The sequence below is a fragment of the Hetaerina americana genome, unplaced genomic scaffold (genome assembly GCF_022747635.1).
Source record: "Hetaerina americana unplaced genomic scaffold, ioHetAmer1.1.p SCAF_10, whole genome shotgun sequence".
NCBI classification, from domain to species: domain Eukaryota; kingdom Metazoa; phylum Arthropoda; class Insecta; order Odonata; family Calopterygidae; genus Hetaerina; species Hetaerina americana.
Genome location: NW_027286070.1, coordinates 76,566,993 through 76,581,242, shown reverse-complemented (window position 1 = coordinate 76,581,242; position 14,250 = coordinate 76,566,993). Strand labels below are relative to the sequence as shown.

The window sequence follows — 14,250 nt, the reverse complement described above, 5'->3', positions numbered from 1 at the left end:
GGAAGCAAGTACAATTAGTTGATTTTTCACACAATTTCTATTATTATTGTGATCTCAACAGCTTAAACATATGAAGTGAATTTATTTTGATAATCTTTTTATCCATTTCATCTCAACTTCACTTTTACTTCAAAGTTTTTAGCATCTCAAATTCAGTTTTCCTTCGTAATACTACCTTGATCAAAAATTTCCCGGAATTTATTCAGAAAATTAAAAATACAAGTTTATTCATTTAAATCTATATTGTCCCCTTCAAAGTAATCCCCATCGACTGCAACACACTTATGCCAGCGCTTGATCCAATCCTCGAAACATTTTTTATATTCGGTTTTCGGTATGTCCATCAGTGCTTCCTGCGATTTTTCCATTACTTCCTCTCGGCTGCTAAAACGCGTTCCCCGTAATGGTTTTTTAACTCGATTGAACAGAAAGAAGTCACAGGGAGCCAAATCAGGTGAATTCGGTGGCTGTTGGATGGTATTTGTTGCATTTTTCGTCAAAAAATTACGAATAATGATAGCACTGTGTGACGGTGCGTTATCATGGTGCAAAATCCACGAGTTTTCTGCCCACATTTCTGGTCTCTTTCGGCGAATTGCTTCACGCAAACGTCTCATAACGCCCAAATAATACTCTTTGTTTACTGTCTGGCCTTCTGGCAAAAATTCATGATGCACTACACCGTTGTAATCCATGAAAACCGTCAGCATTGCCTTCTTTTTTGACTGAAAACGACGTGGTTTTTTTGGTCTCGGCTCATTTGGCGAACGCCATTCACTTGCCTGATGTCTGGATTGCGTGTCGTACTCATAAACCCACGTCTCGTCTCCAGTAATGATCCTTTTGATGAATGTGGGATCGGATTCAGCCTCGCAAATCATGTCTTTTGCGACGTCGACACGGTCTCTTTTTTGCATGAAATTGAGGTCTTTCGGCACCAACTTTGCTGCTACACGACGGAAACCCAAATCATTAACCACAATGTCTTGGGCGGATCCATAGGCAATGTTCAAGTCCTCCGCTATTTCTCTGATGGTTAATTTGCGGTTATTGACCAACATTTCTTTTACTTTATCAATTTTTTCACCGACTTTCGATGTCGATGGTCTGCCACTGCGTTCATCATCTTCGATTGACTCACGACCACTTCTGAACCGCTCGTGCCACTGGTAAACGACCGTTTTTTTTTAGAGAATCGTTGCCGAAACACTTTTCCAACATTTCCAACGTCCGTGCGCCACTAAATCCGTTTTTTACGCAAAATTTAATACAAGTTCGTTGTTGCAAATTTAAATCCATTTCTGAAATTGTAAAAAATCGCCAACACACACAGAGATAGATGTACTCTTGGCTACGTAACTTTTGCAAATGTCAAGTTATGACACTAAGATTTAAAGGGAATATCAACAACAGATGTACCAATTTAACAAAAAAAACAGAACTCAAATCGGAACGATGGGAGCGCCACACGGTGGTTATTCCGGGAACTTTTTGATCAAGGTAGTATTTAACAGATTTTAGTTAGATAAAATCCATCAAATGAAGATGACATTAGTAGCTTTTAAATCTCTTCAAATACAAGTTAACTGGTGATCGGACATTACAAAGATCAAGATTATCTTTTAAGTATTTCAAGGGGCAGGATATCAATTATTTCAACCCACTTCATGAAATTTACAATATAATACAATTTAGCTCGAAGAATGAAAACAAATGATCTCACAGCGCTGTTAATCTATTAGCGGTTAATTCAAATTAACCACAGACAATCACAAACTTTACTAAAATATAGTAATCCATAGCACCACTAACCAAACCACGGTACAATGTGTGAAAGCATAAGCTACATTTCTCTTGAATATTCAACAAAATGAATTATAAAAATATCTTATAATAAAATCTTTGGATAGTATCATTCGATAATGCCAGGAAACAGAGCCAACTGTGAATTAATTAATCACCATTTCAAATGTAAAAGAAAGGCAGTATTGTTTTTCATAATTAATCTCCTATTTGAAGATTAATTATTTTTATTGACATTAATGAGGTAAAACCGCCTTAAAACCCTACCACCTGATACATGCCACCAAAGTTGCAATCCCTAAGGATACCCCAAGATTTTCTTCAATACAATAACAAAACCTAATACTTTATGACACATAACTAACAGCCCATAGTACTCATTTTCTACAATCAAAAGTAGTTTTACTATAGCTGGCATAAGAAGGGTATACATTGAGAATATCTTGCTTGAACTGCAGTCCCATTGGTTTGAACTGTCCTCATGCGACAGTTTCTCAAAAATAATAATAAAACATAGTTTATTGGTTCAAGATTGAGACCAGGCAGTTCCCTCTCCAACCTAACCCTTGTAAATATACATAATGAGAATGGATAATTGGTCCCTAAAAGATATGCTTGGGACATGGCATGGAACACATCACATTGATTGCAAATAAAAAAAGCAGTAAACATGGGCAATGACAGTGCATAAAAGAATGAAATTAATTATCTACAGAGGGAGCTGTGAATTTTTTCACTTCATAGCATGAGTGCTGTACTGTAAAGGTTGCAGTGCTCACACAGGAACCGATCAAGTTTCCAGTTAAATAACAAAAATGCATCTCTTCCCCTCATTTTCCAGGAATATCACACCAGCATGATAAGGGTTCTTAGCAAACATAGTCAAATTACGGGTCATTATTCTCGAGGCACTTCAACTTTTTGTGCTGTGCCTATGTATATCAGTATTAGTTTTCAAATCGAACATGACTTTGTTTTGCCGTACAATTATAATAGCATTGAACATATACACACAAGGCATAGTTAACATTCGGAATTCTTTAAAGCAAGGTCTCCAACTGCTTGCCCTCCCACATTTACCCCGCATTTCAGGTGACTATCACTGAATGAATAATGAACAAAGTAAAGCTGCAACATCGTGAACCAAAGTCAAATTTTTCTCAGCAGGTAACATCCTATGGCAGCTTATTGTATCAAACCTATGAGTGTAAGAGGATGCATTGATAACTCAACTGGCTAAAGGACTCGGCCAGACATCAAAGGATCTGGGTTTGTATTTCGGTCAAGGTGAATGATTTCTATACTCTGTAATTGTTGCATTGCAAAGCACATTTAGCGGATGACTTCCTCAAAAATTACTGTCACAGCATCTCCAGAAAGTTCTTGAAATTTGTAACAATTTTTCACTGGCGAGGATTAAATTGGACATTTCCTCCTAGTTCAAGAACACCATATTATCTTCATTCTATTTACTCATAGTCAATTAATGCAAAAGATGATATATTTCATCAGGGATCTCGTACATTGCATTAATGAGCGCTTCATTATTCATTTCTATTTTTCTACCAGGGACTTATTGTTTTCCATGTCTACACAATGTGCAAGCTACAATTTCTCTATCTAGAAAGGGGCTCTTTAGTCCAAAAGCCTCATCAATCTTCCAAAATAGGATCAGAAGGCAGCCAACCTTGTTCAATAACAAATTGCAAATTCCCTTGGTGCCATATTTAAGACATCGATGAGGAAATTTAGGATTATAAGAGAGAAACTTGCAACCATGCAGGAGTAACCTTCAATGAAATCAGAAAATCTTGTAAGACATGTAGGAATGAAACAGATCCTAGCCAAATGGTTTCATTAAGAAATATTCTGCATACTCCTCATATATATGCTAATTAATGGAAAATTCAGCAAAATTTACTATTATATAGGAACTGAAGACAAATGTTGCCAGTAAATACTTAGGTTTTAGCCTATTTGGTCTTCAGGCAAGTGATTTGGGACTGAGCGTCTTTAAAAAACTGTAACTTTTCCCAGGAGAAACACTTGATTAAGACCCGATTGACGGTGTGTAAGTTGAAATAATATGGATAAATGAAGGCCCACAGTCATCAAAAATTAGGTGCTATCAGGATATTTTAAGAATGAGACTTCCCTGTGACTTATAGAGTATGAACAGCATAAAATCGATAAAACTAATAGCATAACCAATAAGATACTTGTAAAATTTTGTAGAGTTACACATGTTAGCTTTTTATGCCATTGCAATTAGGCATTGGCAAAACAATATTCGAAAGGAATGCATAGATTCAGCCTTAACTTAGAGGAAACGTTCCATATTGAAGAGAAATGATAATTAACAGTTGTTTTCAACTATATTTTTACTTACACGGCCTAGGTTTCAACACTTAAGTGTCATCTTTGTGTGAAAATTACAAGCGTGCTGGCAAATATATACTCTTGCCGACATTGGCTCCTTCGCCTAGCCAATCAGTCTCCACCCCCGCCTCACCCCCTCCCTCTCATTAACAAGAGTTCATATTTGCCAACGTGCAAGTAATTTTCAAATGAAGATGACACTCAAAGTGGAAACCATAAATTGCTAATTATAATTTCTCTCCAAATTATTTGATTTTATAATTAATTAGTTACTTTTTAACCATATCATTAAATAAAACACAACAGACAATCAACATACAACAAATGAATACATGAACTTATTTAAAAAGAATGCGAACTAAAATAGGAGTTCTTTTTATGCAGGATCTTTCATATTTTACTTGTTGGCCCGATAGTCTTATGGCATCTTATTCATGCACATCTTTTGCAGACCATTGCCCAGCTAGGGGATATTGCATCATGACCAGGGTGTGTTAACTGATAAAGAATAATATAGAGAAACAAATTATCTTGGTTGAGAACAGTATAGCCTCATAAAGAAGTCCAAATTATCTAACTCATTCAAGAGCTAGTGAGGGTTTCAAAGCATGAATGCCAAAACATTTGCCAAATTTTGCGGAGCTGAATGAATTAAATTCATTATAAATAGCAAATAAATTTGAACTGCAACTTTTGATAACAAATGAATTTGGAAAGCCAGTAGCTCGAGCGCTTTCACTTTTCCATGCATGTGCATACAAACATTACTTTTAAACCCTAATTTTTAAATACTTCACAAGTTTACATTCTTAAAACTGACACGGGCCAATGCTTACTCGTTTATTTTTGCCTAAGCTAAGGGTGGAGCGCAGGTAAATTGAGCACTTATGTCTGGAGAACTTACAATGCCAATGAAAACAAATGCTTAGATTATTTCCCATCCAGATGCTAGCCACCGGGGGCCAGTGGCTGTGAATGCTCGAGGGAAATGGTGTATCTTAGGGTACAAATATAAATGGGGAATAGAATTTAACAACACTATGCCACTTAATCACACATACACATCAAAAGCTATGCTGCTGCTGTCAGAGATGGTGACAACATTAGCCTGGGTGCCTCAAAAAGAGAAGAATCAAAAATGTACCACGTGATGTGAGGGCTGCAATGAAATTACCTAACCATTGAAGAAATAGGATTAATTGGGAAAATAAGCATTATTCACAAAACAGGCATATTTTGTCTGAAAACACAGCAAAAAATTGTCACTTCACATGCACTACTTAAGGAAGGATATTACAACACCACCTTTAAATTTTATGTAAAAAAAGTCAGCAACTTTCTATATTTTTGCAAAAATTACATTTTGTTTCTAAACTTGTACAAAAAATAATACAATAACACCAGTATTGGTTCTTCAAATATTTTACCTGTCAGAAACACTCCACATTTAGGGCAATAACTTAAAATAACTGAAGGCAATTTTGAGATTTGGTGTAACAGAAACAGAAAGGTTAAAATTCCGGGTGATTTCCTTCATTTCCAATGTATTTATTCCCACATTTATCTGAGCTCTGATATTCTCTTATCTTAAGATATTTTTTGGCAAATTGAAATATTAAACTTGTTATATCTATCAGCATTAATTATCAACACAAAAAAAAACTTTGAAGTAGAAGTTAAATTTACATGACAGGCAGAAGGCTAAAATATATTGAATAGTTCCATTGAAAGATTTGAACAATAACAGAAAAATATGGTTTGGTTTCTTAACCACAACCAAGGTATTTTTACAGTAAATATAAAGTTTCAAGGACTTTAATTAAAAAATTCACAAATAACAAAAAACTAAGCTAAGTAAATTAAGCATGTAAGACTGTAGAAATTATTGAGAAAAAGATGAAATTTTAAATGACTATCAATTTCCATTGATTTTCCTAATTTTAGGTGAAAGTCCACAAAATTCCCAGAGATTTTCACAATTTTTCCAGAGAACTTATTCTCTTGGAATACCTGGCTACATTACTACACAGATTCTGTAAACGTCTTCCACTTACGGGGTTCGAACAAAAGTAATGCACAGGTTAGAAAGGCCTGAATGTGACCTAAAGACTACACCATTCCATATATATTGCATCCACCTCTAAATCATCTATGCATCATTGACTTAGGGCTGGAAGACCAACAGCCATCAACCTGCTTTCTATTCATCATCATGTAACCTTACCACCTCACAGACACAGGTTAATGTCAATAAAATGAGCTATGCTTTCTCTTCAGAAGTTGATCATATTGGTAATTTCCAACTATTTTCTAAACTTGAAACCTGTTGGGAATATTTTGTCCTTTTTTTAGAGTTGCAAGTCCAATGGTAAGTTTATGGTTAATATTCAAGCATATAACCACCCCTTTGATACTACAATCATTTCCCAAGAAATTCTCATTTGTGGCCTTTCCTTTCTTAATATTGATCAATAAAATAGGTATCCATCATCAACTAATGGAAAATCTGCGAAGTTCCATCCATAATTTATCAATATCACATAGATATTCAATATTGTCCTCAAATAACATTATGAATAGTCTTTACTCTAAAGGTGTCAGCATTTATCTTTTATTCCACTTTAATTCAACAGTTATTTATACTCTTTGTTGAGCCTTTTGATTGCAATCATAACCACTGCAATAATACTGACCTTTTTCATCTGAAACTTTGTATTTTCAAACATTTAGCAACGTCATATACATGGCTTGCCTCGGTGAATACATATATTATGTGTTGTATAACTGACTCCTATTTCATTACATTAATCCTGTTACATTCCTTTGTTTGATCTTGCAAATACTAAATCACTATTTTGAGGTTAAGGACGAACTAAGCCAATAAAAAATAATTAAGTTGCAACAGATATCTCACACGTACAAATACAAACTCAATCATACATAATTATCTCGTTTCAAACATCAAAACAAATATTTCCAATTATTCAAGCATTCACTTTTAGGGTACATACAAATTTCAACATTGATTTTTCTAGACCGAACTGTCTTTCACTATTAGTAAATGAAGAATTAGGTAACAGTAAAAATTAAATGAACAAATTAAAAGGTATTAATTGTCTTACCTGTACCAATATCATGTTCAGTTTATTCAAATACACGGATCCTCTTTCCATCGCCTCTGGATTGGACGATGTCTTGATGATTAATCCGACGATGTATTTTTTTATTCCTAGAAGTAAACAAATAATATTAATTGCACTATTCTTCTGGAAAAGAAATTAATTTTATTCCTGAGCGGCCGGGCATACCTTCACATTGGTTACGAGGTAGCACTTTCCATCTTGTTTTAATTACTTGCTCCAAAATTTGCAACGCATAATACTTTGTTTGCTGATTGGTCGAGTATTCTAGTATCGCATCCACTCTAGTCCATGCATCTGGATGTTCTTTCAGCGTTGTCAGGACTTCTTGAGCTATCCTTTGCTGTAATTAGCATTGCATATGTAACCATTTTCGATTGGAATCAGCTTAACCTTTTAACTTCAACATTAAAATCAATAACAACATACCTGCTCCCCAATCCCACTGTACATACAACCGACGATATCATCTAGAAGATTGATGTCTAACTTCGTGTTAAAATCCAAAAGTTTGGATGCTTGTTCTGCTAAAGTTGCCATATTTCTTCTCTGAAATTCAAAATACTATAATACAGCAGTTATCAAATTCACTATAAAATTGTGTCAGCACAATGATATTACGTGATTATAAAAATATTATGATATTTACATGAGATTTAAGGACAGAAACAATTCTCTCCCTGCCTGAAATCCGGTCTTCGAATGAGCATTACTCACTTGACACGCCAGTTCTTTGCTAAATAATGACAAGCATTAACACGGAACAATATATTAGAATAACATTTCAATGACAAGCAAAATAACCCTATACAATGAAACCACATTACTCGAACAATAGTAGGATACTACAAGGCGGTATAGAGACTAAGGTACAAACAACAACTACAGAATGAAGATTGTGTATCCTAATTTCACAAAACACTAAACTTAACGCGCCTATTTTCGCTTTGGTTTACATTATGGCATATTAACGATAATATAAGCAAGTAAATGAGATCACATTATGGCAGTACAGAAGTTAACACTATGAAATAGGCTCATGGAATGAAATTCTTCACCTAAAACGCATTAGTTAGTGTAAAATTAATTACAATTAATATTCATATTAGCAATTCTGTCGTACAATTATTACCATAATATTGCCAATCTAGCACCGTTTGGCAAACAGCAACTTGAGTTTAAATGAGAATAACATCAATAGCCACACGATTAAAAGACGACAACATCCGTTGATGGATAATTCCCATGTTCCCGCGCGGTAGGAAACTTTCAGTCCTTCATGCACGAGGTACGAATGCAAACAAAAATGGCGGCTTCCGACACTCCAAAAGAGTATAATAAAACAGCGTAAATGACATTCATGAGAACCTTACATCGAAACATACTCACCTACATTACTCTAATAATATTCCGAACATAAGTTCCTTCCCTCTTACGAACTGTCGAACTAACGCACATACAACCGAGAACGTCGCTAGTGTTCTGTCAAAATTATATGTAATTTTTTATTTATTGAAATTCTTTACTAAAAATAAAATTAAAAATAATTATTAGTCGTTAATGTATTTGCAATGGACTTGATTCCTTGAAGAGAAATTGTTCGTGATTAGTAAGGTGAATTCAGTGGCCATTGGATAACGTCACGGAACCCTCAATCCCCTCAATTACTACCATATTGAAATAGATGACAGACGTACTGATTCAATTGTGATCTATTTCTGTCTTGCGGCGTAACGAAAGTGTATTATGTTTTGCATGTCTATCATAACCAATGTTTATACCTATTTTCATTTTTTATAATGGGCACATTCAGGACTTCTCTGCCTCTTCTGTTGTACCGGGGTACTTAAAGCTGTGACTAAACTAGAAGTTTTATTTTGACAATACTAAAACTTGTATTAACGTGCTTAGTCCAAAGAGACACGACTAGATATAATTAAGTGTTTATAACGCACAGTGTGCTCCTTACTGAATGTTGAATTTGTAAGGAATAGAGTCATAATGACACGAAACGCTCGAGAATTCCGGTTTCATTAACAGCATTCCCATCCTGTTGAATTGACGAAACATCAAAATTTTCAAGAGCTTTAGGTTAAGGATTTGCCTAAGTGTGAGACCAAGTCGGTCAAAATGCTATTGCCTCCGTCCAACTTGGACATCAAATTGTTTAGTCGCGCGTAAATCCCTGTATTTACGACAATGGTAGGAAATAAATAGGATAAAACTCGAAGGCTCTCTGAGGTCAATAGTAATTTTCCTGCAACTTATTTAATATTGTGGATAATTTTTCCTTTTTGCTCCCTGGGAGTACTTCACCTTTCATTACTGGTCGCCCATTTCACCCTTCCCTTGTAAACTAGCTCCAGCTCGATTCTTTCATTCGTATTAATTTCCCACCTCCCTTTGTCATTTATTTCCTTCTCCTATCTATTTCTGCGTTTAAATTCTTCCATTTTATTTTCTCGTCTAACTTTCTTATGTTATCCGTAATCTATGGCTTTCTTTCCTTTGCATAGGGTTAGGGGCTGTTTGTATACCTTTTTTGTTCTGTTCCCAGTTATGTTCTATTGTACCCAACTCCATTATCTGACTCCAGATTTTTTCTTCTGCCGCTTGTTACTCGTTTCTTTAAGTGCCAGTTACTGCTTCTACATTTCATTTCCTCACCTTATCCGTTTTATCCTATCGAATCTGATGTTACTCTTAATTAAATTATGATCTGAATCTGCATCCACTTTTGGGAATCCTTGCCAAACCTTAATATCTTATCTCTTTGGTTATTTTATGCGTATATCTATGTCAACGGAGGTGTTTATGTTATGTGTTCATTATTATTAAACCATGTCGTCTACAGAACTATTGCTTTCAGCCCAGAATTATCCTTCTTCATAAATTGCATTGCCCTCTCTCCCTTCACCTAATGTCACGATCCACTCCCCTATACCTATAACACTTCCTTTAAGCACACCTGCAGTTACTTGTTGGAATGTAGACCTTTAATACTAAGTTCGTTGTTTCAGGTTTTATTTCTTCGATTAATACTATTAATCACTGATCTGTTTCCACTCTTCTTCCTAACTTTTTGTTCCACACTACTACCATCCCTTCCTGGTTCTTCTATTCTGTATACAGTATTACTCAATAATTACCATTCCATTACTCCCTACTAATAAATCTTTTCATCCCACCTGACACTGCCCTAAAATATTTATGCATATATCCTCTCTCAATCCCTCACTTCATGTTATCTAATTTTCCTGTCCTTGACATTCCAAGTCCCTATTCAGGCTAATTAGGTTGACTTCTCTGTTGCTGCTGTCAGTTCCACTTTGCAAGGATTTTGTGCGTAGATGACAGCAGAAGCTTTGCCTCTCTTACTGCCATACACAGGAGGCTGGGTTTTGCATTTGCTTGGACTTCCATTGCCTCATTTACATGTCCATCAGAAGACGAGATAAATAACTGTGTGAACTGAGCATCTCCGATTTCCTCTATTGCGTTTAATCTGAGACTATCACTAGCATGATAAATGACCATAGTTATCAACCTGTAAGTTGGTTTGATAGGTGAGAATAGAGCTCCCCTAGCACAGAGCCCAACAGCATGTGAAATTCACGGATATGTCCAAAATTGCCATTTCCTTTCTCTGTAATACCTGTAGTGTCTCAGGAAGTTCGGGTACCCAAACATTTGGCCAGCCCTAGAGAATCTGGGTGGCAGGGAATTTAATCTCATCCTTCTAGTGGGTAGCCCGGCACTAGCATTCAAGTACCTTATCTCCTCTGAACTACTTCAAACTGAGAATACCTAATATATAACATTTGCAGAGGTTAATCCTTATATTGTTCTCATTTCACTATGTAAATATTATTACACCAATCATTATCGGCAAGACCCAAAAAAATTAGTGTAGCTGTGTGATTTAAAACAACCAAAATAAAGTCAAATAACATTCAACCAATCCACATTAATCCTCAGTAATAGCATATAATATGAGGTATAAGGATGCAAAAAATGTTCCATCATCCCATTGAAATGAAACAAGAAGGAGGTATGCTTTCATCGCAAAACTGTCAATCATGTATTTATGTATTAAAAATTCATCTTCAATGTCATTAAATCTATGAGGCAATGAGTAGTTCAGAGGAAGTAATAAAAATGAATGTATTTCAATGTGAATAAAGTATAGAATTTATATATGTATGAAAAAAAGAATCCTCTTAAAGAGTAATTACACCTATTACTTGCCTAACACTTTTTATTCAGTTAATTTTCACTTGTATCAGTCATATAATTACTGTAAAAGATGTGATACTATCACCTAATCACTGACAATGCTTAAGGTTTTGGTCCTCCAGAATATTATGTTGTCTCCGGCGTAACTTTATGGAATTTGCATTACATATTGAAATGAAATAATTGACTTGGTAATCCCACACACTTTATTTAAAAAACATGACCCAGGTTTCCATGTTGAACGCCATCATCACCTCATGATGACATTCAACGTCGAAACTAGAGTCGTGTTTTTTAAATAAAGTGTGTGGAATTACAAAGTCAATTATTTCATTTCAATACGTCCAGAATATTGACCAGGCCAAATGAGATGATCATTAGTCTAACAAGAAGAAAGAATTGAGGCAATATAAAATTGTTCTTGCTTTATTTGTTACTATACATTAAGAAATAAGAACATCAAATGGTTTTAAAATATGCACATGCAATTAATGCAGCTGAGGAGCTAAGAAAATCTAACCTTCATATTTAAGCTCCATCTTCTTTGATAATCTCCATTATTGTAAACAATGACATTGAGGTGCACTATGCTTACATATGGACAGTTAAGGCATAGAAAAAATCTACTACACAAAAATTGGTTCACTTAAAACGAAAGCGCATCTACTGATAATTTAAATCATTACTCTAAGGAAAAAAGGTTCTCCTTACCTAAGAGTAAAACTCAAAAGCAAGGTCTTGTTTTCATTTGCGGCCTTACTTTTTTATTTGAAGTGAGTTGGTCTCAAAATTAAATCTGACCTATTTGCATTACAATCTTTCTGCCTGCTGTGCTGAAATGTGTATCAGGAGCAAATTCAATTTGGTCCAAGTAATAAATAATTGAAAGAGTCCAAAACATTTTAATATGATTTGATGCTCAAGAAGTTAGTTATCAGGCCAAACCAGATCAGAGACCCTTGTGTTTTCTTGTCTGCAGGTATAATATGGAAGGCATCAAGCTAAAATCGATGGCCACTACCATTGGAATGTTATGCTGTAATTTATGAATAGGTAATATTCAATATCACAGCTGCTGCTAGTTAGTTACTGTGGCAACATCATAAAGGCAACACAGTCTCGGCCTGGAGCATGCCCCAGATAAACGAATGAAGAGCACACACCAAGACATTGGGATGCTACGTTCTACTGTAGGCTCTGGACTATCAGCAACATTCTGTCAACAAATCACAACAGGCGAAAATGTCCCATTATATTGACACAGGTGATACCGGGTACTGGTGCAAGTACTTCATAAAAATTAGTGTCTTGAAAACATGTATTAAGGCCATTTCATTTGCCACATCAGGTGCAATAAAACATTCGTAAGCAACACCTTGACCGTCTCATCCCAAGCCCATCTGCATTTCGTTTTTGAAGGACTTACATTCCATCCACAGCCAACTGGCTGAGGATGAAATGTGAGAGAAGAAACAGAAAAGAATGCTCTCGAGGGATGTGTGTAGAGTGGTCATCATGCACAGAGATGCTCATTGGTCAGGACAAGTCACAGTTTAGAGAGGCTCGCATCACGGAATGATTTTTTATCTCACACCAATGATTTTCTACAGGACATGCTTCATCACCTGATTTTCCGAATAGAAATCTTGCTTCTGCTGACCTATTGATGCTCGTGCTTTCAGCGGTGTTGCTTTGAATCATTATGATCGTATTGTGAATAATATATTAATTCAGTCTGCTACTTCTGGATAGTTATAAATCCTTCCAAATTTAGCACACATTTCTTTCTGATGAGGTATAAAAAAACCATGAACACAGTTATTCCACCAAAGTTAGTTCGATAGGCGAGGGAACTTGTGAAATTCACACATCAGGGTTGTGGGGCCGGTTCCTTTCCCTGTGCCACCTATGGTTACCGAGGAAGTCCTTGAACCATAGCCAAAAAATCCCTCTAGTATGGCTGGAGGCATCCCTAGGAATTGAACCCAGCCCCTCTGGTCAGTAGCTCAACGCTCCACCCCATGGGTCACTACATCCCTTGATGAAGTACATAAGGTGTCAAATCAATGAAGTAATAATGTTGGTGGAAGAAAATTGTGTATGAACATTTGCATAAAGTAAATGAAATAGGAGCTAAATGCACATTGAGAAGATAAGTGATGGATTGCGTGAAGAATTTAATGGCATGTTTGAAAGATACAGACTAGGAATTTGAATAGGAATTCAAAAATTTCAGTGTAAAAATCATTCAACTTGACCAGGATTTGAACCTGGATCTCTCAATGTCCAGTCTAGTGCTTCAGCCAGTTAAGCTATCGAGGCATCCTCTTTAACTGAAATTTTGGGGGCTTGAAAGGAACAAGATGTGACGAGATACCATAAAAGTTTAAGAGGATGTATCGATAGCTTAACTGGTTAAAGCACTCGACCGGACCTTGAGGGATCTGGGTTCGAATCCCAGTTAAGGAAAATGATTTTTACACTCTGAAATTGTTGCATTGAAATGCATACCAGTGGATGACTCCGTTAAAAGTTACTGTTGCCTCATCTCCCGCAGTTTCTTTGGAATGTCAAGAAGACTACAATGACAGTGTCAGGGATGCAGCCTGGATAAAAGAGGATGAAATTTTCCAACTATACAGAATTTCATGTCATTTTTGTTAACGCTAATCTAAATCTATTTAAAAGACAT

General features: G+C 35.7%; 1 protein-coding gene across 3 annotated transcripts in view; it reads right to left on the bottom strand.

Moving 5' to 3' along the window:
- Nucleotides 1–8,883, bottom strand: part of emb (exportin-1 emb) — a 47,247-nt gene extending 38,364 nt beyond the window's left edge. Inside the window, exons 1-5 of one of the 3 annotated variants that reach the window (XM_071598921.1) lie at nt 8,712–8,883; nt 7,972–8,058; nt 7,752–7,871; nt 7,491–7,665; nt 7,305–7,411 (exon numbers count right to left, since the gene is read on the bottom strand). In XM_071598921.1, the coding sequence (XP_071455022.1) occupies nt 7,305–7,411; nt 7,491–7,665; nt 7,752–7,862 (393 nt within the window). In that variant the 5' untranslated portion in view covers nt 7,863–7,871; nt 7,972–8,058; nt 8,712–8,883. Of the gene's footprint in view, nt 1–7,304; nt 7,412–7,490; nt 7,666–7,751; nt 7,887–7,971; nt 8,059–8,454; nt 8,589–8,711 lie in introns of those variants that run through there. The other 2 variants (XM_071598920.1, XM_071598919.1) reach the window with 2 other exon arrangements.
- Between the last annotated feature and the right edge of the window lie 5,367 nt (nt 8,884–14,250).